The sequence below is a fragment of the Carica papaya genome, chromosome 7, assembly GCF_054855325.1.
Source record: "Carica papaya isolate Zhongbai chromosome 7, ASM5485532v1, whole genome shotgun sequence".
In the NCBI taxonomy this organism is placed as follows: Eukaryota; Viridiplantae; Streptophyta; class Magnoliopsida; order Brassicales; family Caricaceae; genus Carica; species Carica papaya.
The window spans coordinates 2,690,624-2,716,855 of record NC_142315.1 but is presented as its reverse complement, the minus strand read 5'-3'; the positions used below and the strand labels follow the sequence as shown (position 1 = coordinate 2,716,855).

Below are 26,232 nucleotides of genomic sequence, written 5' to 3'. Positions count from 1 at the left end.
TAATTTTTAGAGCTATTTACATATTGGTAAAAAATATTGTTAAGGACTATAAGAAGGGGCATTTATGGAAATTCACATGAGATAAACATGCAAGAGTCTAGTAGGGTAGTGTGTCCTAGCTAAAGGGTGTGTTTGGTTGGGGGAGATGGGTCCATTAGCCAACAAAATATACATATATATAGATATAGATATGGGTATATATACGTTAAATGGGTGCTTGTCATGATCCAGACACTAGGGTACCCTAAAAAAGAAAATTTATATAATTATAACTATAAAATATATAATAATTATAGTAGATAGGGAAAGTTGACACCTTTTAATCTGCATGGTGTATGTCCCCTAATTTAAAGGGTATCCCCCCAAATGATTGTGAAATATTTAGCCTTACAATTACAAAAGTTGCTTCCCCAAAGTTCTTTCTTTTTCTTTTCCTTCCTTTTTTTTTTAAAAAAAAAAAAAAAATTCTTCTTCTTAATCTTCAAGAATAAAATAATGCCCTTCATAAATTTGGGCTTTAAAAAATTTATTTATCATTCAAATTATGCAAATTATATTTAAATAATTATATTCTATACTTTATCTAGATATAAAAAAATTTATGCACCCCATACTATAAACAAATAGATAAAATAGTATACCTCATATGGAAGTGCAAGAAAGTCCAACTTGAATTATCGAACAACTAAAAACTGGTAAGTCATATTTCTAATATGTACAAGAGCAAGCTCAGGTTTTTACCATATAGTCCAAAAGAAATTTTCATTAAGAAAAAATTTCTCCAAATTCCAAAGCTCTCCCCTTTTTTTCAATCACACCAAGTCACATATATATATATATTTTTAATAAATATAAAATTATATTAATTTTTTAATTTATTATGGTACTTTAATTGAAAAAATATAACTGTAATAGTGTTTTTATACTTAAAAATTTAATAAACATACTGAAATTTAATCAAATTTAATTATTATAATCTTACAAATATATTAATAAATTAAATTTTTTACCTTAAAGACTAGAGCTTTTGTTGGTATTCATGATATCTCCTTTTCCCTCCCTTCCCGTAGATATAATATATATGTGCATACATGTCCCTCCTTTTGCAGAGCTTGCTTGGAAGAACCAAACTTTGATTCTAGTGTGAATCTAAAGCTTTGGGTTTAAGACTGTCTCCATAACTTTATCCTTCTTTCTTTGTTTCAAGAACTGAACTGCCATGATCAAGACCCACGTAATGAACTAGGACCAGGGTACCCTAAAAACATGGGACAAGAAGGTAGCAGCAGTTGGCCACCGGTTGGATCTCCATTGAACTTGCAGAGAGAAGAACACTGGCGACATTTTGACAACTCAGTCAATGCGGTGTCGTTTGGGTTTGTTGCCACTGCCATTCTTATCTCCATGTTCTTGGTCATGGCTATCGTTGAGAGATTCCTTAGACCCACTTCTCCACCTGATTCCAGAGCCCATGCTGGTGACCTTGAATCTCAGACGGGCAAGCTTGGTCTTCAGTCACCCAAAGTGAGTCTCCCCCTTTTTCTTCATTTTCCTGCTTGATTATTTGCATGTATTTTGCTAGACTGATGTTTTTCAGTTCTGGCTAGTGTTCAAATTTGCATCTTTTGTTTAGTCATCCATTCATTTTCTTGTGTTCTTTGGTTTTCCTTTCTGGGTTGTGTTTAAAGTTGTTTGCTTGACGAGCAAATTTGGAATTTTTCTCTGGATAAATCTAAAATTGTTGTTTGTCTGGTTCTTTTTCATGAGAAAGTAAGAAACCATTTAGTGATAAAATTAAAGGAGATCATTTTGAAGTCCTTTTGACAGTTGGGGTGGTTTTCATTGTCTTGCAAACAGTGATGATTATGGGTCTGACACAAAATTTTGCTGTTGTCATTATTTTTCAGTAAAATCTTTTATGAACTTGCAAAATTGTCAGTGGTGAATTTATTATTTCAGGAGTTTTTGGTCTTCTATCTTCTTAAATTTCTTCTGGGATTTCAGCAATCTTCTTACTGTCTCTTAAATACTATTCGGTATTTCATCATATATGCACCAATATTTTTTCTTCTCTTTGGTTATCTCCAGGATTTATGACTTTCTATCAGTTAGATTTTGATCATTTTCTCCCATACCAAAGATTAGAACTTTCTGTCTTACTCTTTCCTCTTCCTTTTACCCTTTTCACTTGTGAGAATCTCAATGTTATTACAGTCTTAATCCAGGTCATCAAAGTTCCAAACATTGGTAAAACAATACCCAGTTAACAGATTTGATAAATTTTCACAATTAATTCTTACTCTGCAAGTTAGATTTTTCCATGGAGATTTTAATCAAATAGCTGTGCTGTCTAAGTAGTTATGGTTGCTGGAAAATGGCCCATCCAAGTAGTTGTCTATTGAATACTTGGTCCCATAACCAAATAGTCTTGAGACTAGATGGCTGAAGACTAGGGTTAGGGGACAGGTGGTCACCCCCTGTTTTTGGATAAGTCTTTGTTAATTAGTTCAGTGTCTTATTTTTTAGCTTTAAATTTAAACGAATACATCCCATTTAGCCTCACTAAACTTATTAACATTCTTCAATATTGTTGGACTATAAATAATTGGTTGGACCATTTTCTATTAGATTACGTTTTTTGGATAATTAGTTTAATCAATTATTTAACATGGTATCAACGTCAGAGGTCTAATGTTCAAATTCTATTAGCTTCGTTTGTACAACGTTTCATAGGCTTGTGCATGATTTATGCGTGAGGGGACATGTGAAAATCTAAATAATTGATTGGTTCCTTTCCTATCAGTTTAAGTTTCTAAGATAATTGGCTTCAATCAATCTATTGCTTAAGAAATATGTTTTAAGATTAATGTTAGTTGATGATTAGATTAGCCTAAATCAGGTTGATTTGCTTTAAAATATTCTTAAGTACGAACATGTTTGTGGTCTACCATTTGCCATACCTTTTGAAGAACACACAAGGCCCACTGACTCTCTCAAAGCTATATTGTTCAATTTGAGGGCCAGATTCTTTTGATATGGGGTTATGGCATTAGCTTTGAAAAGAAATATGCTTTGTTTAAAGGTTGGTTTGATACTTATTAGTCTAGTCTTAACCATGAATCTTGGGAGCATTTTTCGGAACCCATCCGATTAGATTAGCCTTAATCATTTGTTAAAATACAGTGATAGCTATTTTAGAAAAAAAAGAATATCTACACTAACCGTCCGGTTACATCATTTCGTAAGACACCTTATGTACCATATTCATATCTATAATCTGTTTAGACAGGAAATGGCCTGTGATGTTTGTTGAGCTGCGGTTGGGGGGGAACATTGCATTTGTCCAAGTTCAGAGTTATTGTCATCTTCTGCCTAATACTTTATTAGAGTTATTAGCTTTGCAACACCCAACAAAATACGAACCTTGATATAATGTGGTAACTCGTGTGGCCTCGTGCTGACAACAGTACCCAAATCTAACACTTCGATGACAATGTTAGGTTCTTATAAAAAATCATATGGTATTAGTAAGAATTGCTCAATATGTATATAAATTATTATAGGTATTCATACTTGATCGATATAGGATTACATTATGCTACGAGACAGAATTGGTTTTGACACCATCTTAGATTTTTATCCTAAATCATGCAGTTTTACAAAGAATCGTCTAAAATGTACATAAACCAGTATAAATCTTCATACTTAGTCTGTAGGATTACATCCCTTAATAGATAGATTGAATTCAGCTACCAAGACAGTTTCTTGGTTCATGAATTTTTTTTTTTTCCGTTCTGGGGGAAATTTAGCTGAAATGATCTCATCAATAGGATTCTCTTCCTACAATTGTTCCTTGGATATGATATTCCGAAACCTCATTCGAAATTTGTGAAGAATTAATATTTGATGCTTAGACTTGTCATTGCCAAGATTTAATAGTATATATAATTTTTGCCTAGGATACCTACCTGAGACCATAATATTGTTGGGGTGTATCTTTAATAGCCTTGATCAATCAAGGCATGCAGTTATATATACATATTTGATTCCTATATGGGTTCCCACTACATTGTAATGAAGTTAACAGCTGGTGCATGAACTCAAATACTCACTTATCCTGACTCACGTCTGACGTTAACCTGCTCAGTAAATATGATTCAGTTCTGTGTTTTTTACTGCTGTAATTTCCGTCACCAGTTTTGGTTCAGCGTTTTTGGGAAAAAAGAAATGTGGGTTGTCTTCTTCGCATTTGAAATTGTGATATATGCTGTAACTTTTAGAACACTCTTATAATTTTGTGTTGGAATCAAGAGTTATTTCATATTTATATAAGATGTTTTCTTGATCCATTTTTTTAAATCCAGATGACATTTTATTCCAACGGAGTTTCTGTATTAATGCCCGGAGAAGATATTCCTACGTTCATCGCTAAGCCAGCCCCGGTGTCTTGTCCTCCGGGATGCATTTTCTGTCCTCACCATCATCATGTTTCCTTTCCGAATACAAATAATTCCAATTCAACCTCAATGCAGGAAAGCTGAAAACAGCCATTGCTTCCGCGCAAGGATTCAACACCGAGCTACAATCATTTGAGAGAATACAACGGGGTTTTTCTTTTCTTCTTTTTTTTTTTTTTTTCTGGGTCATCTTCTTGGCTGGATATATCAATATAATCAGAGTAGTGTATATAGTTGCCATTACTTTTTCAGATGGGGAAGGTAGCATTGGGATATATAGAAGTTGGCTGGCTTGGTATTCCCATCTGTTTTATGTTTTCAGAATCAAAACGAAATTTTATGGTTATATTTCTCTTAAGTTACCAAAATCTCCTCAGTTACTCTAAAATTGCATTTCTTTCCCAACTCCTCTGGACATTACTCTAAGATCTTATTTAACAATTGTTAAGTAGGCCTTTTCATGATTATTGAGTAGCCCAAGTTTCCATTTTGAGTATTAGAACACCTAATCTTCCACCGAAAGACCAAAACCCTAAATCCGTTGTCTTAATGTTGGGTAATTTTGAATGTTTTGGAACATTCTTTCTTTGCCCAAAGTGTTTGAATTTGATTGGATTGCAAAAGGGTTTTTGTTTTTGTCTGTATTATTAATGGTAGAAGACAGCCAAAGCAACAATCCAAAATCACAGAAACTTTCTCGCCTACCAAACAAACGATCCACATAAAAATTAGGACCACCCACTAACTTGTCCAATTTCTTAACGGCTATAAACTGGATTTCCCTCCCTCTCTCTCCAAATTTTCAACCTAAATCCCTGCAACCTCATACTCCATTCTGTCTATACACGTATACATAACATCAATCCTTTGTTTACCGTTATATCATATCAAACCAAAACTCTATCACATACCCTTATCCCTTCAAATTTGAAATCCATCTTCAGTTCTTAATATAATCGAATCCTAAGTTCATTTCTTAATCTACTCTGGCGTAATAATGAACCGAGATCATTACTTCAGAAGTAAGACTCAAACTCAAACTCAAATCATTTACTCTTGTTCTATAATGTTATGTCCTTCGAATTCCATACTTTTACCAACTTTTTTTTGGTTTGGAAAGCTTGGGGGGAATTGCCAAAGCATGAGGAATCCCATGCGAATTCTTGTTGCTTTACAAGAGTAATTTGAGAAGCTTTTTTGCTTAAAAAAAGGATTAACTTTATTAATTACCATTACAATAACTCTCTCTCTAATCAATTATTCACCCAATCCCAGCAACAATAAATTAAAAGATTTAATTTTTATTTTCTTCGGCTTAAATTTGTATTTTAAAGGAAACATTTTTAAACTGTGCTTTTGAGATTGAAGAAGTGGGAAATAGAACAGTAGAGATTTTGTAATTTGTACCTCCAGACATTAAATCTTTTGCTTTGCTAGTACAAAGATGAACACCCAAAATGAGTTTAACCCAAAAAAAAAATAATAATTCATTTTTGGGCATCCAAACATGCCTTTAATCGCGTTGACTTTTTGACTTCATACTCACAAAAGCTTCAGGCCAAAAAAACAAAGGTGAACATGATCTTTTCTTCTTTTTTTCCACTGAATCTCCGGCAGGTAAGACAGCGACGCCGGCGGGAATATTGGCCGGAATATTCTTCTCTGTGTTACAGAAAGATAAAGCATTCAAGGGAGACAAGTGGATTTTCTAGTGATTCAGTATCGGTGATTTCTAACTTGCTCTCCATTTTACTGTTCTTTCTCTCCGATGAATCCGACCCGACACGACCTGGCGACCTGTTTGTCCTCCTCGCCGACGGGCTCCGACCCATTTCAGATCTATTGATTGCCGGCGATTTCGACCTCCTCCCGGAACTCTCACCGGGGTCCTTCTTTCTTGGGTCGGGCCTTGACCCGCTTCTCCTTATCCCTTGACTCGCGTCTCTTCCCTGAACTATCTTCACTGACTCAACACCGCCAATGCCGATTGTGCCGTTTCTTCTAGCGGGTGATGGATCGGATCTTCGAGTCGGGGACTTACCCACGACCCGATTCCTACTCGCCGACGATGGTTTCTGCAATTTCCCCGGCGATCTCAACCTCACCTGGTTTTGTTGTCTCACCTCTTCTTCATCTTCTCTCCTAATACTTTCATTTACAGAAACACTCTCGCTCATGCTCACGCTGCAAATCTCCGAGACCTCGGACTCTGCATCTTCAGTGTTGGTCCCAACGTCCACGTTGACGGCGGGGGTGGTGGTAATGGCGACTTTCTTGGTCTTCATCTCGAGATCATGTTCTGCTTCCTGAATCTTTTCGAGGACTGTGTTTTGTGGGTTTTTCTTCTCATCTGGCTCGATAAAAGCAAGAGAAGGAAGCTTAGGAGTTTCAGACAAAACCTCCTTTACTGTTTCTTCTTCTAGCAGAGAAGGAGGAGGTGCTCTGTTCTCATTTTTGAATTTTCCGTTGCAGGATTCAGATTCAGACTCCAACTTCTGGTTTTTATCCTCAATGTTGCAGTTAGCTTTGGTGCTTACACAGCAACCCATATGGAGGAAAGAGGTGATTTAACGAACCAGAATCAGAAATGGAATGAGGAAGACGACGGAGTTATTTTGAGTAAAATAAGAGAGAGAGCTTGGAGAGTGGTAATGGCGGAGAGTGAAAGAGAAGAGGGGGAGAGAGTAGGTGGTTGAAGATGTCAATGCATACATACATATAAAGGAGGAGGAGTCAATGAAAGCTCTTAAATTCTTATAGCTCTCTACGGTTGAAGAAGATACGGATTACAGAGTTTACAGAAAGTTACCAAATAGTAAAAAGAATTTACCCGGGGAAGGTAAAATAAATTTCTTTCTATAAGATGACTACAAAAATAAATAAAATAAGATGATATTGAATTGTCACATGCCTTTAGTAATTTGTTTATTCATTTATTTAGTGTCTTTGATGTAATTTTCACATAAATTTACTGCAATTATTATAATTAAAAAAAGTTATTTATATAATGAGGTTTTTTTTTTTGCAAGATTTTTAGTAGCTTCATAGAATTAAATTTAATTTATTCTTTCTAATTTATTAATATTTTAATTAATTAAATTTTAAATTTATTAAATAAAATATTTATAAAGTGATAAGTTATATATTTTAATGAGATCAAAACTTATAATCATTAATTAAATTATTAAATTATTAATTATTAAATCACTATGATGTTGCTAACTTATAAATAAAATTATTTTAAAAAAAAAATTATTTATTAAAATTATTTACATTGATCTCTCTGCATAATTGGTAATCAACTCCATATGTAAAGACTTAAAACTTAAAAAGTAATAAAGTTATAAATTAAATGCGGAAGTGAAACAATGAAGTTTAAGATTTATATTCCTTACACAATAATTTAGAATACCCAATAGGTGTACCAGAATGTTATTTTCAAAATAATAAACTAAAATCAAATAAATAAACAAAAGACAAATAAAAGAGTATTCTATAACGATATTCACTAGTTTTTGAAGAGAATTCGGGTAGTGCAATATTTACAACCCTCTTATTGATCGGGATCTGAGTCTTTATCTTCTTTATCTGAGATAGTTAACGAAAGGGTAAGCTACACTAGTTCAATAAAAATATCACATTACTCACCGATACAGAAACTAAGGATTGGAAAAAATCATAAAAATAATCAATAGAGCTCTTGATTTAAGTAAATTCATTTATCATAAGGAAAAATATTTATTGTATATATTTGCCGTTGCGAGATTTCCAAAATCGACTTGAAGAGACAATAACTCAAATAACATTCCAACCTCATTTTCAAGTGAGCAATAACAACTACTTTCTCTTTTGATTTGCTTACTGGTATCATTGGGGGTCCATAGGGATGTCCCACTACGCGTGAACTAATATTCAATATTGTCAATTATCAGGCCATCTCCATACCTCATCCGATATGAGTACCAAAAATATCATCCCTCAATTATAATACCCAAAATTAATTTTAAAAATTTTAAATTAAACAATAAAATATAATTTTTTAATTTATAAATTTTTATTTAATATAAAAATTAGAAAAAAATCAGAAATTAGCAGTCAAAATGCAATTTAAAAAAAACGTGTCACGTATGACCGCCTAATCAGCAGTCCCGATAAACCAGAATGCACCGCGTGGCAAGGCACACTGACGTAGTGCCACACAGGAGGCCAGGCACACGACCCGTGTGCTGACGATCGGACGATCCGGATTTATTCCCGCGCACGTGGACGGTCTGAATCCATTTCCTCCTAAGGCACGATCGTACAGTTCATATCAAATCTTGATGAACGGTCCAGATTCATTCATTTATTAAACGTGATCGGACGGTTAAGATCAAACGCGATGGATGACTAAGATTAGAGGAAAACAGATATAAATACCCCACTTCATACCAAAAACAACCCAACCCCCCCCCCCCCCCCCCCCCTCCGTCCGGAGAAAAAGAACTAATTGCTGGGAAGGGAGTCGCCCGTCGCTGTGTCAGAGCTACCTTTGACCACCAAAAGAGGTAAAAAAAATTTAAATTCACTCGAAATTGAATTTTGAAGACCTTCATGGTAAAATTGGAGCAAAAGGACCAGCGGATGAGAGGAACACCGTGGGTAAAGCTTGGAAAAAAATAAAAAATCGCCTCCGATGAGACCCTTCCCAATTTTTGTTTTGTGTAATTTTTTTACCATTGTATTCACCATTTTATTTTCCATAGATTAACTAAAGAAAAATGTTCAACCGCGAAGGTGAGCCGACGGAGCTGCCACACCAGAAAACTCTGCCGCTAGTAAGCTTCTGTTTTTCAACTTTTTTGGGTCAACTGAGGCCCCTTAACGTGTTTTCTCACAAGGGTGAGTACAAAACCAGCTGAAATCGGCAAAACTGGTCAAAAATGGCCTGCCCAAGGCAAACTGCCACCATGGACGGCGATACTATCGTCGAAGCAAAGCGGTGGTGCCATGCTGGAATTTTAAAATTAGCTAAAAAGAATTTCTAACACCAATTTTGAGTTTTTTGTTGTATTCTAGGTACTTGAAGTGTGTTTTTATATCCGAAGAAAAATTCAGAGAATTTAGGGACCGCTAGTAGGCGCAGCTATAAGTTTGACATTTTAGACACCGATTCGAGCAAGAATCTCTCATCTTATTTCATATTATGAAATTGAAGTTTAATTATCAATAATACAATATTTTATTAAACTTAGAAAATTTTGATAATTAATTATAGATTACTAATAGAGCCAGAACTGGTTATTTATTACTGTTTGTCATGTTTTAACTATTGATTGATTTGACAGTTTCATATGCATGATAATACACTGGAATTGATAGATAATTCAATTGTGTTTCATTGATGCATGCATTGCTTGTTTTACGTGATTTATAGTTAAATTAGAAAACTGAAAAATTAAATGTAAATGGAAAATTTCTTAATTAACTGAATGGATGAATGGTAGACTTACTAGATATTCTGGGAGATGGTGGACAGCCCTAGTATATAGGGAACCCTACTATGAACGTTGCCTTGTATCGAACGGGGTATCGAGAATTGGTATTTTTGGCGTTCATATTGGACGGAGTATAGGGACGGTCTTTTTCACCCTCATACCGGACAGGTATTGATGATTAGTATTTTTAGTACTCATATCAGATGGAGTATGGGATGATCCATTTCACCCTCATACTAGATGGAGTATTGAGGGATGATACTTTTGGCGCTCATACCTGATGGGGTGTGGGGATGACCAGGTAGTTGACAATGTTGAATAATAGTTCACACTTAGTAGGGACATCCCTATGGACACCTATCGATACCAGTAGGTAGATAAAAGTGAAAGTTATTGTTCTGACTGATTGAATATGAGATTATGATATTAGTTATGTTATTAGCTCTATAGGTCAGTTTTGAAAATCTCACTATGGTAAGTATGCGAAAATGATTTTATTTATAATAAATGAATTTACTTAAATTAAGAATTCTATTAGTTGTTTTCATGATTTTTACTAACCTTTATTTATGTATCGGTGAGTACTGTTATATTCTTACTGGGTTAGTATATCTCATTCTTTCATTAATTATTTTAGATCAGGAGGACTAAGATCAGGTTCCCGATTCTCAAAAGAGTTGCAAATAGGATACTTACTTGTTTACTTTCCATTTATTTTTTTTATTTTTTATTATTTATTTTAAAAGAGTTATTCCCGTAATCCTATTGCATAATCCGAATTATTGTGTAAGGAATGTAAACTCTAACTTTATTGTTTTGCTTCCGCATTTAATTTATAATTTATTTTTTTCAAAATTCCAGGCTGTTACATTAATACCTCATCCGATATAAGGGTGAATCGGGTCGTCCCCATATCTCGTCCGGTATGAGCACTGAAAATATCATTCTTTGATGACCCGTCTGGTATAAGGCAACGTTCACAGTAGGGTTCCCTATGTACCCGATCCATCCACCATCTTTCAAGATATTCAGTAAAACTATCATTCATTAACTCACATGACCAAACAATTTTTCATTTGCATATTAATTTCTAATTTTAAAAATCAACCATAAATCAGGCAAGACAAACAATATATATATATATATATATCAATAAAGCAAAACTGAATCATTCAACCATTCAGGTATATCATCATGTATTTAAAGCTGTAAATTCAACAATCACTTATACAGGATAACAAATAAATGACTAATCAGTTCCAGTTTCATTAGTAACTTGTAATTATTCTGAAAGTTTTCTAAATTACACAAAATACCATATTATCGATTATTAAACTTCAATTCCATAACAGTGAATAAGGTGAGAGATTTTTACCTGAATAAGTGTCCGAAATATTGAACTTTCTACTGCGCTTATTGACGGTCCCCGGGGTTCCTAAATTTTTATGTGGAGATTAAAATACGCTTTATGTACATAAAAATACCTCAAAAACTAAAAATCGGTATTAAAAATCCTTTTCCGGCCAATTTTGAGGTTTTGGCATGCAGGACTGCCGTACTTCAGCGACGGCACTGCCGCCTGCAACAGTGGTTTACCTTGGTTTGGTAATTTTTAGTCGGTTTTATATTCATCCATACGAGAAACACGTTAGAAGGCATCGGTTGACCAAAAAAAGTTAAAAAACATAAACTTATTGGTGGTAGAATTTTCTGGTGCGGTGGCTCCGCCGGCTCACCTTCACGGCTGGGTGTTTTTCTTCGGTCAACCTATAGAAAACATAATGATGAACACAATAGTGAAAAAATCGTACGAAACGAGAAACTGAAAGAAGCTCATTGGAATATATTACGAATTTTACCCACAGTTTTCGGCTCACTCGTCGTTCCTTTTGCTTCGATTTGGCCATGAGGTTGCTTGGAATCAAATTCTAAGCGGATATAAGAATTTTTACATTTTTTGACGGTCAGAAAATGCTCCGGTGCGGCGGCGAGCAACTCCCTTCTCCAACGACTGATTCTTCTTCTTCGATAGGAGGCTGTCGGCTAGGGTTTAGATTCGGTTTGATGCAAAATATTTATACTCGTCTCAAGTTAATTTGGATCATTCATCGCATTTGATCTCGACTGTCTGATCCTGTTTAAAGAGGAAATGAATCTGAACTGTTCATCGCGATTTGATCTCGACTGTCTGATCGTGTTTAAAGAAGGAAAGAGTCTGGATCGTTCATTGCATTTGATCGCGATCGTCCGATCATACCTGAGGAGGGAACATATCCGAACCGTCCATGTGCGTAGGAACGCTTTTGGGTCGTCTGATTTCGGGCACGCGGATCGCCAGCGTGGGCTCTGGTCTGGCACTGAGTCAACGTGCCTTGCCACGCAACGCCTCTGATTCATCGAAGCTGCTGACTGGGCAGTCTTACGTGGTAAATTTTTTCTTAATTACATTCTAACCTCTAATTTCCTATTTTTCTTTTAAAAATACTATCCAAACCCAAATTTTCATCCATTTTTCCCAAAATTATTTTTAATTTCGTCTTTAACTTATTTTTTTCAATAATTCTACATTAAATAAAAATGTATTAATTTCAAAATTAGATTTTTATTTATTTTTAAACGTTAAAATTAATCTTGTGCCGAATTTCGATTCTGAGTATTACACCATATAACATATTTCAATTGTATCTAAACAAGTTTTTATATGAATTGATGTACCCAGTCCATCCATCATCTCTAAAGATATCTAGTAAGACTACCATTCATTAATTCATATGATCAAACAGTTTTCTGTTTGCATATTAATTTTCAATTTTACAAATCAACCGTAAATCACGTAAGACAAGCGATATATATATTTTAAGGAAGCACAACTGAATCATTCGACCATTCCAATATATGATCATGTATTTAAAGCTGTAAATTCAACAATCAGTTACACAAGACAACAAATAAATGACTAACTAGTTCTAGCTCCATTAATAACTTATAATTATTCTCAAAGTTTTCTAAATTGTACAAAATACTATATTACCGATTACTAAGCTTCAATTCCATAACAGAGTATAAGGTGATAGATTCTTATCCGAATCGATGTTCGAAACACCGAACTTTCTACTGTGGCTACTAGCAATCCCTGGGTTTCCTGAATTTTTTTGGAGAGATTAAAATACGCTTCACGTACCTAAAAAAATCCCAAAAATTCAAAATTGGTATTAAAAAATCCTTTTCTGGCCAATTTTAGGGTTCCACCAGGACGGTACCGTCGTGCTCCGATGACTGCACTGCCTCACGTGGAACTGTCGTGCTCCGACGACGGCACCGCCTCTCGCAGCAGCGGTTTGACTCGACTTGGTCTTTTTCGGTCGGTTTTATACCCATCTCTGCAAAAAAACACGTTATGGGGCATCAATTGGCCGGAAAAAATTAAAAAACAAAAACCTATTGGTGGTGGAATTTTCCAGTACGGAGGCTCTGCCGGCTCACCTTCGCGGTTGGGTGTTTTTATTCGGTCAACCTGTAGAAAACAGAACGATGAACACAATAGTGGAAAAATTTTGCTTGCGGTGGCACCGTCGGGCTTTGACCGCAATCTTCGGTGCACACGCCATTCCTGTTGCTTCGATTTGGCCATGAGGGTGCTCAAAATAAAATTCCGAGTGGATAAGAGAATTTTTACTTTTTTTGGCAGTCGAAGGTTGCTCCGGCGCAATGGCGGGCGACGGTCGGCTCCCTTATCCGGCGACTGGTTCTTGTTCTTTGACGGGAGGCTGTCAGCTAGGGTTTATATTTAGTGTGATACGAAATATTTATACTCGTCTCATGTTAATTTGGACTGTTCATCGCGTTTAATCTCAACCGTCTGATCGCGTTTAAAAAAGAAATGAATTTGGATCATTCATCATGATTTAATCTCAACTATCCGATCGTGTTTAAAGAGAAAACGAATATGAATCGTTAATCACATTTGATCGCGATCATCAGATCGCGTCTGATGAGGGAACGTATTCGGACCGTCAACGCGCGTGGGAATGTTTTTGGGTTGTCTGATCGCGGGCACGCGGATCGTCAGCGTGGCCTCCCGCATGGCATCAAGTCAGCATGCCTTGCCACGCGACGCGCTTGGGTTCGTCGAGGCTGCTGACTGAGTAGTCCTACGTTGTAAAATTTTTCGTAATTGCATTATGACCCCAAATTTTCGATTTTTCTTTCAAAAATACCATACGTACCCAAATTTTCATCGTTTTTTTTCAAAATTATTTTTAATTTCATCTTCAACTTATTTTTTTTCCATAATTCTACATTAAATTAAAATTTATTAATTTTAAAATTAAATATTTATACATTTTCTAACGTTAAAATTAATCTCGGACCAAATTTCGGATCCGATTATTACACCATATAACACATTTCGATTGTATCTAAACAAATTTTCATATGAATTGATGTACTTTCTTATAATTTGTTAATATTATTACTTATTGTATATATGATGCACGATGAGAGGTTTTCATACAGATAACATTATGCACACGACACGTGATGTGAGATGAAAACTAAGACTATTATCTCGATTGTCTAATGCCACCATATGCATTTGAAATTACCACTAAAAGTTAATAGGAACAACACTCTTATATGTTGGCAAAATAGTCTTTGACCCAATCCACACTAATTGCAAAGTAGAAACATACCCTCATCTTCTCGATGGTTAATGTTTGATTTTTTCAATTTAAAATAATCTTAAACTTAAATTAAGTACCATAACCTTTTAAAAAACACATAAAAAAATTAAATACTTTTATTATTTATAACTTGACTCCTCATAAAATTAAAAATAATAATTTAAATTTTATACATTAAACTCGAGACAATTTAATACTTTAAAATTAAATTAGCGACTTCATTATACTACAAATAAAATTAACTATACTTTAAAACAACAATACACATTAAATTACATATGTATATGCCCATAAATTGAATTAGTCATCAATCAAATTATTCAATTCACTAGGAAATTTTTGGTGAGAAGTGAATGAAACAAAATGTCAATGGTTACCATCTCCTAAAATTTTGGGTACTTACAATTCCAAAAGAAATGGGTGGTCCAAATACTATGTCTATTATATTACTTTCCAAAAGCCCAAGATTACTCCAGAGGATACCTTAAATCATTTTCAGATAATTATTTTCCAAAATGTATTTTAATAATTATTAATACAACAATTAAACAATATTATTTTATATTTTACGAACATAAATAAATATTATCGCGACATAATTACTCAAGTCAAAGTCAAAGTCAAAGTCAAAGTGTGGTTTGTGTCACTGAAATTTAACAAATGCGGCGCACGGTGGATTTCCGTCGTATGGCTCGAACATCGCATGTGAGGAAACTGTACGTGTTTGGATTGTGATTTTCAATCAGATTCGACCACCGGGGCCCAAGGCCTCCCCCATCTTGAAATCACAACCGTTTGTTGGCCATCACACCTGACTGATCCAACGGTCGTCATGGCTTACTTTTTTCTTTCTCCTGCGCGAACCAACACATTCCTTGTCACCTACGCTTTTATCTCATTCCTCGTTTCACATCCTTTGCATGTGTGTATAGGCATATATATGCATATACGTATGGTTGGCTAGTGAAAATTTTGGCACTCATTTACAAAATTAAGCCTATTAATTAAATTTGATATATTTAAATGATAACTAAAAATGTTCGAGGTTCCACATTCGAAACAGATCGATTTATAAATAAATTTATGCGAGTATGTTAGATAATTTAAATATATGTAGGATAATACATTATTATGTAATAATTTGCATAGACTTATGGGTAAGTGATTTTTTCATTATAGACTTACAAGGTAAACAAATTCAATCATGTTCATATAGTAATAATAGTAATAAATATATTTTAAATCTCAATTTTCTTCCACTAAATTATCCTGTTTGTGTTATAGTTATATATTTTCTCTACAAAAATAAATTTTTATTTTTATTTATGTTGTATTAATTAATATTGCATTAAAATTCCAATTTTTTGAAAATAATATTTTCACTCAATTTATTATCACATTAATTAATATAAAAATTAGTGAAATCTGTAAAAAAAAAAATCCGTTAATTTTTCAAAAGTTAAATATATTATATAAAAATATTTTATTAAACTATGAAAATATAATGGTAAATTACTTGTCGCATTACCTATTGTGCGAGATTGTTTGTATTATATTTGACTTTAATTTATTTTTAGTATTTAATTTTTAAAATTTATTTATTTAGTGAATAATAATTTATATATAATTAATTAAAATAATTTCGTAGATTGCAAATTTTAATTTATTTATTTTATAAATTAAGTTAAAGAATTTAAGGTCCTTGAGAAATTAAAAAAAAAAGAAAAGGCACTTGAGGGACTCGAGACACAAACAGCACAAAAGCAAACGACATAATGATAAAGGGGGAAAAAGTGAAAGGAGAAAACATTAGAAAAGAAATTCGAAAATTATTTTTTAATTGGATTCATCACGGGGAGAAGATCATGAAACACTCACCTCCCATAATTATCACTTGTCAACAAATCGGACCCTCTTGTGGAGAAAAAAAAAGAGGAAATTGAAAAGAAAAAGCAAGAAAAATGCATAAAAGATTTCCCTTTCAAATTATCCGTTACAGAAAATTTAGCTCTTGCTATGGAAACCAAAACACTGAGAGGCAAAAAGATGAATCCTTGAACCTCTTTCCTCTTCTCTCATCCTCTTCCTAATCTAGAGAATTCAAATTCGTTGATCCACTTTCCTTTTTTCATCCTCTCCCTCTCCCTCTCACCCTCAGATTCTTTTATTAGTTCTTGTTTTCCCCTCTTTCTCTCACTCTCCTGCGGTACAATGCTCTCTGGTCGCTCTTTTTCATGATTTGTTGAGCCAAGAAGTTTGGTGTTTGTTTACCGAGGAAGTTTACGGGAAAAAGGACGGAGCTTGAATGAAAAGTTTTGATCTTTGAGGTGGGTTCTTCCAATATTGAGAAGATAAATGGGTTTTGCGAGTTGGGGGATGTTGTTTGGGTTCCCCCTACTGGTTTTAACGCTGCCCTTTTCTGTTTCTGGAGAGACTGATGCTCGTGACGGTATAGTCTTCTTTTCATATTTATGATGTAGAAAATTTTCGGTTTTGTTTGTTTGCTTGCTGCTTATTTTAGAAAACTTGAAACTTTCCCTTCAATCATGCTCTGTTTGCGTCTCCTGAAAGCGTGAAGGAAATTGAAGGGAAAATGTGCCGGAAAGTTGATGAACTTCTGGTGTAGATAATTACTGATTAACTATGCTTGATAGACACAGAGATAAAAAGTTCTACATTGATGAACGATTGTTTTGATCTGCTTATGTTCTCAAACTTTTGTTTTCAAGTTTTCAAGTTATTCTTTTATAATCTTGGAAAGCTAAATTGATTAGCGTCTTATGTTTGAAATTTCAGTTATGGCAATTAATGACTTGTATGTTTCTCTGGGCTCCCCTTCTCTTCCTGGATGGGTTTCGTTTGGAGGAGACCCATGTGGTGAGGGGTGGCTGGGCGTGTACTGTGTCTTCTCAAACATAACAGAGATGTATGTCGGTTCCTCTTGTTTTTATGTTCGTCAACTGATGAAGATTTCTGTTTGCTGAATTTACAAGTTATTGTGTTTACAGAAGACTAAGTGGCATGAATTTGGGTGGAAATTTGAGCGATAGCCTGGGGGATTTTGCATCCATCTTAACAGTGTAAGTAGTAGCTTAGTTGAAATATAATATCTTTGTGATAGTATGTTATGTTCTCTTAATTATCGAGTCACCGGGTGGTCAACAACTAAGTTATCTTTAAGTAAACGGTTAACACCCTTGTTCTTATTGCGAAAGCGATCTATTTTGTGAAAATAAATTACAATTTATCAAAGGGAGTTGCTACATTGGATCTTGTTAAAGAGAATTCTAATCTTGTAATTTAAAATAATATTCTAATTTGTTTTTATTAATATTAAACATACCCTACAATTCTTATTTAGGAATATTAATTTAATTTGAAGTCTAAATCTAATTAGGAATACTTTATTAAAATATTGGAAATCCTATACTATTTAGGAATCAAGCACTAATGGAAAATATATATGTTATTTAGGAATCTAATACTAATTAGAATTTCAACTATTTAGAAATCTAATACTAATTAAAATTTTATATTTAATTGTGTAAAGGTCCAGAAACTTAGATAAAATAAAATCATAAATTAAATACAGAAGTGAAATAATAGAGTTAGGGTTTGTATTACTTACACAATAATTTAGAAATATTAATTTAATTTGAAGTCTAAATCTAATTAGGAATACTTTATTAAAATACTGGAAATCCTATACTATTTAGGAATCAAGCACTAATGGAAAATATATATGTTATTTAGGAATCTAATACTAATTAGAATTTCAACTATTTAGAAATCTAATACTAATTAAAATTTTATATTTAATTGTGTAAAGGTCCAGAAACTTAGATAAAATAAAATCATAAATTAAATACAGAAGTGAAATAATAGAGTTAGGGTTTGTATTACTTACACAATAATTTAGAATGTTCAATAGAAATACGAGAATGTTCATTTTAAAAGAACAAAAGGAAATTGAAGAAATAAACGAAAAACAAATCACTGAGCATTCTAGAACGACCTTCACTAACTTTTGAAGGGAGTTCAGGTGGTGAATTATTCGCAACTTTATTGTTGATTGAGATCTGGATGTTGGTCCTCTTGATCTGAAATACTTAATGAATGGGTGAGTTACACTAGCGTAGTAAGAATATCACATTAATAACAGATACGGAAAACTGAAAATTTGTAAAAATCAGAAAAATAACCAATGAAGCACTTAATTTAATGTCATTTATTCTATTTTGTGTAATAAGTTTTTTCCAACAATAACTTATAAAAATTCATATTCATGCACTATTATTTATTACATAAAAGATAATAAGAATGATCATTTTATATTTTTACTCGCTTACCGGTACCTCTTGGGGTTCATAGGAATATCATCCTACTCGTGAGTCCAATATCCAATTAAACAATTAACCGGTCATTCCTATACCCCGTTCGGTATGGGCGCCAAACATGCCACCACTTCGATATCCCATCTGATATAAGGGTGAAACATATCTTCCAAATTTTCCTGGTAAGGGATTTTCCAGCCCCATTCGACTGAGATAACGTTGACGGTAGGGTTTCTTATGTACCGAGTCCATCCGCCATTTTTCGGGTACCCTCTAAGTCTTTCCTATATAGATTTCTATCAGCATAATAATCAATCATGCAATAATCATATCTCATTTTATACTCACTGTTCACTTAAACAATAATATAGTTTCATACCGCCAAATAATCAATGATCGGGATACCGGCGCGCAATGCAGAGGAAAAAAATAACAGAATAACCAAAAAGACCCAAAAAACCATCAATTGAGTTACGCACAGTATAATAGTAAACAAATATAGGCAATACAGGGAAATAAATATGAAATCAAAACGACTGTGAACTAACCGATTTCGGTTTTACTAGTGACCTGTAATTAATTTTAGAGTTCTCTAATTTTTCGTAAAAACACACAATTATTAATTATTGAGTTTCAATTTGCCGTAACGGAGAAAAGGGTAAGAGATCCTTACCCGAATCGAGGTCTGAAACACTGAACTTTCTACTGCACCTATTGGCGGTCCCCAGGTTTCCTGAATTATCCATGCGGAATCCAAAATACTTGTCACGTACTTAAAAAAACTTTAGAAATCCAAATCAGTGAAAAAAATCATTTTTGGCTAATTTCGGAGTTCCGATACGGCAATACTGTCGTGCTCTGGCGACGACACCACCGCCCACAACGGTGCTGCTGTGCTCCGGCGACTACACCACTGCCTGTGGCGTCGCTTTACCTTGGCCTGACCGTTTTCGACCAATTTTTGCCGGTTTCGGCCGGCTTTATATATATTATTGCGAAAAAAGACGTTAGGGAGGCTTGGTTGACCGAAAAAATCAAAAAATAAAAATCTATCGGTTGTGGGGTTTCCTGGGTGCGGCGGCTTTACCGGCTCACCTTCACGGTCAGGAGTTTTTCTTCGGTCAACCTGTAGAAAACAGAACGGTGAACACAACGGTAGAAAAATCGCACGAAATGGGAAATGGGAAGGGCTCATCGGAGGAGGTTGCGGGTTTTGTCCGCGGCGGCGCCATTGGGTTTTCTCGTGATTTCTGGCTCATCTGTTGTTCCTTTTGCTTCGATTTGGCGATATGGGTGTTCGGAATCAAATTTCGAGCGGATAAAAGAATTTTTACCTTTTTTGGCAGTCAGAGGTGGCTCTGGTGCGGCAGCGGTCGGCGGTCGGCTCCCTTCTCCGGCGACTGGTTCTTCTTCTCCGGCAGGAAGCTGGCGGCTATGGTTTGAGTTCAGTGTGATACGAAATATTTATACCTATCTCACGTTAATTTGGATCGTTCATCACGTTTGATCTTAATTGTCCGATCGCGTTTAAAGAGGAAATGAATCTGCACCGTTCATCGTGATTTGATCTTAACCGTCCAATTGCGTTTAAAAGGAGAACAAATCTGGATCGTCCACGCGCGCAGAATCGATCTTGGGCCGTTCAATCGCGGGGCACGCAGATCGCCCGCGTGGCATTCCGTGTCAGCACGGCTTGCTACGCGGCGTGCTCCGATTTGTCGGGATTGTTGACTGGGCGGCTCTACGTGACAAAATTTTTTTTATTTGCACTCTGACTCTCAGTTTTTGATTTTTCTTTCAAAAACACCCCCCGTACCTAAATTTTTACCTATTTTTCTCAAAATTATTTTCAGTTTCATTTCTAACATATTTTTTTTTCCAACGATTCAATAAAAAATTAAAATAAATTAATTCTAAAATAATTTTTTTATATATTTAAAATGTTAAAATTATTTCTGGATCAAATTTCTGATCTGGATATTACAAATTGAATGTCAATTTTCTATTCTTGTTGTGCCTTCTATTTTTGTATTTATAACATAGTAGTGTTGATATGACTTGATTCTGAGAATATTTTGTGCATATTCTGCAAGGAAATCAGAGTATTTTGTTTATATAAAAGTTTACAACCTTATAGTGATGTATTCTCATTTTTCATCATAATGCAAAGTCTCTTCATAATCTTTCCCATAGATATAGACATACTTGCCGCAACATGTTAAATCTTATGTCTTTTCTTATTTTGCTATTAACTTTGTGTGATTATACGCATATGAAGCAGGTTATTGTGGTGTGTGTATTTTTTTCACTGGTTAAATTTTAACCCTTAAAAGATATCTTAGAAGTGAATTCATCGACAAATGTGTCAGTGCTTGTAAGATCCTGATCCTCAATGATTGTTTTGAACCTAGTTAAAAATGATAATGACGGAGACAATTGATACTTATATATTTTTTCTGATTGTAATGTGTTTCATCTGCCATCACCTAATGAAGCATTCAATTAGCCAAGTCTTTTCGTTTCTCCATGTCGAGAACTTACAGTGCTTTGCACTATTTTATTTAACAGGGATTTAAGCAATAATCACATCGCAGGAAGTATCCCAGACAACTTGCCTCCAACTGTCAGGATCTTGTATGTTCGAACCCTAACTTTGTTGTTAGTTTAGCATGATGGTTCAAGTTTCAAACACATTAGTGATCACATATGATTCTTGTGTTTTCTGACAAACCATCTGGTTTCTTTTCTTCGTTCAGTCTTCTATCAGGTAATCAGTTAAATGGAACCATTCCCAGTAGTTTGTCCTTGCTATCTCAATCTTCGGACCTGTAAGTCTAATTATAGTTGCTTACTCTGGCATCCTCCTGAATTGTTATAATTTTCCTTACTGTTAATCTGGCCTTCTTGTTTCAATTTTACCATGCTTTGCTCAGGGCATTGAACAATAACCATCTAAGTGGGGAGATACCAGATTCTTTTCAACCTCTAACGGGTTTGATAAATCTGTAAGCATTTTCTGCTAAATCATATGGATTTTCTTTTGCTTATATGTCTCTAGGTTGTGTTTGTAATCATAATGTTGTGGTGCAGGGATATGTCTGATAATAATTTGACTGGTCGCCTACCTCCCTCAATGGGGAGTTTATCGTCCCTTAAGACATTGTAAGTCAGTAACTTACTAAACTTTGGGTGTATTGTAAAAGCTCCTTGAATATAACCTACTATGCAAAAGCCCCCTCATTGTATCTTTGAATTTAACCTACTACTCAAAAGCTCCCCCATTCTAAAAATTGGCACGAAAGCTACCATAGTGTTGTAATTTCATCTTGAAACTGGATGGTTTTTGTCTGAAGTCTTAAAATGGCGTTTCTGCCTATTAAGGCCCTTAGTTGTACTTTTTACAATTTACTGTAAAATGTGTTGTCAGCATTTCACTTTGCATATATAAGTAATTCATCTATTATAGATGTTATTTCTTAAAAGAAAATGGTTACATATGTATATTTTTATTTGCAGGAACTTGCAGAACAATAAACTCACTGGGATCCTTGACGTTATACAGGATCTTTTCCTAACAGAATTGTATTCTTCTTACATCCCTCTCTAAGATTTGCATAAAAGTTTTAGCTATTTAACAGGATCTTTTTTTAAAAAAAATTGTAATTTGTATCCATTAGATCATTTCAGTAACCCAATTTAATACTTATTCTTTTTTTGCGTAGGAACATAGAGAATAATTTATTCTCTGGGCCTATACCTGCGAATTTGTACAATATTCCAGATTTCAGGTAAAGAGGTCGGCAATTGTATATTTAGATTTCTAAGTATTATTGATGGATGTTGGTGATACGATCATTTTATTTTCCAAGCCTTGGTACTTTTTGCATTTCTACAAACGATCACCCTTGGTGCGTTTTTCTGTTTGAAGTTTTACTTGCTTCTTTTGTCATTTTAATTGCTTCTGTGCAGAAAAGATGGAAATCCTTTCAATACTACTGTTATTCCTACACCTTCGGCTCCACGAGCACTCCCTCCCTCTCCAGCTTGGCCACCATCTTCTAAGGAAGAACACAGGAAACAGGCAAATGGACCTTCTGATTCAAAAAGACCAGTTTCTGCAAGAGCCAGCAAATTCTGGAAAAGTGATACGGTCATTTTGATTGTAATTATAGGAGCAATAGTACTTCTTACAGCAGGAGTTTGCTTTTCACTTTGGAGATGCTGTAGAGGCAGGCAATTGGCGAAACATTCTGAGAAGCATCATATGGATGCTTATGAGGGCGCTGGACAGGGGCCTAACTATAGTAAATCTTCACTCCCGTCCATGTGCAAGATGGAGAAAGGTAAGTTCATTCTTGTTCGTCTTTTTGTATGACTTAGGTGAATTTCTACATTTTATCCATGTTTAGTTTTTCTGAAGTGCTGGTTTTGGCAGTTCCTCATGAGCCAGTGCTGAAACCTCTAGGAGGATATGAAGTAGACAGTAGAAGAACGGGATCCATTAGGAACCCTGAACAAGTAATAGACGTATCACTAATGGCTGCAAGTTCAAAGCATAAGGATCATGAGATACACAAGAAACGTGTTGATGCAAATGTTAACCAGCTGCTGCAACCACCACAACCTCCCCCCTTATTCCTCCGTGCTGAGAATGCTGCCAAAAGTCCTGCTATGACTGAAGAAGCAGCTAGTATTTCTTCAAGCAAAACAACTTCATCTTCAGTTAGTGTTTTCACCATTGCATTGCTTCAGCAATATACAGATAGCTTTTCTGAAGAAAATTTTATTGGAGAAGGTCTGATTGGCAGTGTTTACAGGGCTGAGCTTCCTGATGGAAAGGTCTGATTAGGCTTATTAATCTTGCAATTCTGTTTGATAGTTCATATACTGACATCTGATGTGCATTTCTTGATTCTTCTTTTTAGTTACTTGCCATAAAGAAACTGCATGCTACAACTTCAGCTCAACTGAGTGACGATGAATTTCTTGATTTAGTATCGAGTATCTCTAGACTTAAACATGCTAATATCGTGGAGCTTGTGGGTTACTGTAACGAGTGTGGTCAAAGGCTACTCGTTTATGAGTATTATGGAAATGGTACACTTTATGATGCATTGCATATTGATGAGGAGATACATAAAAGTTTTTCGTGGAGTGCACGTGTACGAGTAGCAGTTGGAGCTGCCAGAGCTCTCCAGTAAGTAAAGCAACCAAATTGCTAAATATAAATACAGATAGTGTCATACAACTATCAAAGAGGTTCTATCCTTTTTGTTTTGGCACAGGTATCTACATGAGGTCTGTCAGCCACCAATTGTGCACCAAAATTTCAAGTCTGCCAATATTCTTCTCGATGAAAAGTTTGCAGCATGTGTTTCGGATTGTGGTTTGGCTCCTTTATTATCATCTTGCTCCACAAGTGAGGTAATTTTTGCAAGGGGATCTTTACTGGGTTTGCATCAAGTTGTGAACTTTACCGATAGTTGAAATTGATTGATCCTTGGAGAAATCTGAAAATTTAATGAAAATCAGAAATTACAAGCCGAATAAGAGGCATAAAAAAAAGAACTAATAGATGATGTTATAGGCATTGATCTCTCGAATTACTTGAAGAATGTGGGAGTAATTTGTGTGGCGCAGAAGTGAGAGAGAATTTCCTAAGTAACTACATTCTTGTTTCTTTTTGCTACAGATGAAATAACTTTATGACTGATAACTGGTGTCTGCATTATTAGTGGTCAGGTTATGCTGCGATTGAGCTTGAGTCTGGTAACTATACTTGCCAGAGTGATGTCTATAGCCTCGGAGTTGTAATGTTAGAACTTCTCACGGGACGGAAGTCCTATGATAGGTTAGTAAGACCATTAACTGTAAAATGTTTTTGCTTGGTCTTCACATCTGTTTCTATTTCTGTCTTGTCTGCCTTCTTTAATTTGAAATACCTGATTTTAGAAAAAAATATATATCTGATGGAAAAAATGTGCAGGACACGGCCTCGAGCAGAGCAATCTCTAGCTCGATGGGCTATTCCCCAGCTTCATGATATTGATGCCTTATCAAGAATGGTTGATCCTGCTGTAAATGGAGCGTATCCAATCAAGTCATTATCTCGTTTTGCTGACATCATATCCCGATGTGTACAAGTGAGTTTATTCATGCCTCTTTCATTATAATGGTCTGTTTCTAGATTACGATTAATGCATCCTCGCCCCTCCCAAATAGTGAGAAAAAGGTTCTAAAAGCAAGTTTTCTTAAATCCTTTTCTTTTCTCTCTCTTCCTTGTTTAAAACTTTTGTAGTTGGAACCCGGGTTTAGACCACCAGCATCGGAAGTTGTCCAGGACCTTGTTCACATGCTTTAGAGGATTTGTGGAACAAGGAGCGATGATTTAGAAAACAAAACGTAAAAAACGGTATGCATACGAGGCTAAAATTTTGGCAGACGAAAACATATGGGATGTTGACAGAGAGAGCCTCTCACAAGTTTGATATGGTCACCATATCCCTTCCTGAATTCTTGTTGAGATGGTATCTGAAAGGTAAACTAGCTACATTTTTCGCCTCCTTAGCTCCTTTCCTTATCCATCAGAGACATGGTAGTGTAAATATTGATCAGTTCATGGTTTATGTCAAATTCTACTTGCTAATGTAGTTTGTTTGTGTTCATCAATATCTGCAGTTCTTTACAGTTTTGATATGTAAGCTTTTTGGTTAATCTGTTGCTTTGGGCTGTAAGGTGAGTTTGTTTAAATGTTTGCTCAAGTTGACTTGTCATCCTTTGTTATTCTTTATTCAGATGTTATCAACAAAAATTATACTTGGGGTTGGGATATAATACAGAGTATGTATATTATATATATCCAAGGTTTGGAATCTGTTGATGGCAAGTCCCCATCTCCTTTTTAAACTCTCACATGTGGTGTGCTTTTTTTTTTTCTTTATATGTAATTTTGCCAAATTGACTGACTTGTTTTTTTGGCCTATATCTAGTCTTTGCATTAGTTTGTGGCTGTAGATTTGTTTACACCTGTTTCTAACTTATTTTTAACCAATCAAATTAATGAGAGATTTATATTTTATGAAACCTAACCCTCAAGAGATTAGCAATCAACATGATATGATATGATCTAGTGATTAATATTTTTTTGACTCAATTTTGAAGGTTACAACTTTAAATTTTATTATACTTTATTAATATTATTGGTTAACGGTGGTTAGAACGTAATGCTTCATTCAACGAGATTTAGAATTTCACTTGCTATTTATCGGCGGAGTTATGATGA

At 34.8% G+C, this 26,232-nt stretch overlaps 3 protein-coding genes across 3 annotated transcripts; 2 read left to right on the top strand and 1 right to left on the bottom strand.

The window, feature by feature from the left end:
• The first annotated feature begins 1,067 nt into the window (after positions 1–1,067).
• Positions 1,068–4,825, top strand: LOC110817914 (CTTNBP 2 amino-terminal-like protein). The gene is made up of 2 exons (XM_022046632.2): positions 1,068–1,524; positions 4,365–4,825. Exons 1-2 carry the CDS (start codon positions 1,267–1,269, stop codon positions 4,539–4,541), a joined length of 435 nt encoding a protein of 144 aa, XP_021902324.1. The 5' UTR covers positions 1,068–1,266; the 3' UTR covers positions 4,542–4,825.
• A 1,024-nt stretch (positions 4,826–5,849) lies between these two features.
• Positions 5,850–7,182, bottom strand: LOC110817836 (uncharacterized). Its single transcript, XM_022046552.2, has one exon. The coding sequence runs from the start codon at positions 7,004–7,006 to the stop codon at positions 6,125–6,127; it is 882 nt and encodes a 293-aa protein (XP_021902244.1). The 5' UTR covers positions 7,007–7,182; the 3' UTR covers positions 5,850–6,124.
• Positions 7,183–16,473: 9,291 nt separating this feature from the next.
• Positions 16,474–25,836, top strand: SUB (Leucine-rich repeat protein kinase family protein). Its single transcript, XM_088207384.1, has 16 exons — positions 16,474–17,065; positions 17,413–17,542; positions 17,625–17,696; positions 21,519–21,584; positions 21,707–21,778; positions 21,884–21,955; positions 22,041–22,112; positions 22,467–22,532; positions 22,673–22,738; positions 22,920–23,293; positions 23,386–23,789; positions 23,876–24,147; positions 24,236–24,374; positions 24,686–24,801; positions 24,937–25,093; positions 25,249–25,836. The coding sequence occupies exons 1-16, from the start codon at positions 16,972–16,974 to the stop codon at positions 25,309–25,311; spliced, it is 2,235 nt and encodes a 744-aa protein (XP_088063510.1). The 5' UTR covers positions 16,474–16,971; the 3' UTR covers positions 25,312–25,836.
• The last annotated feature ends 396 nt before the right edge of the window (positions 25,837–26,232 follow it).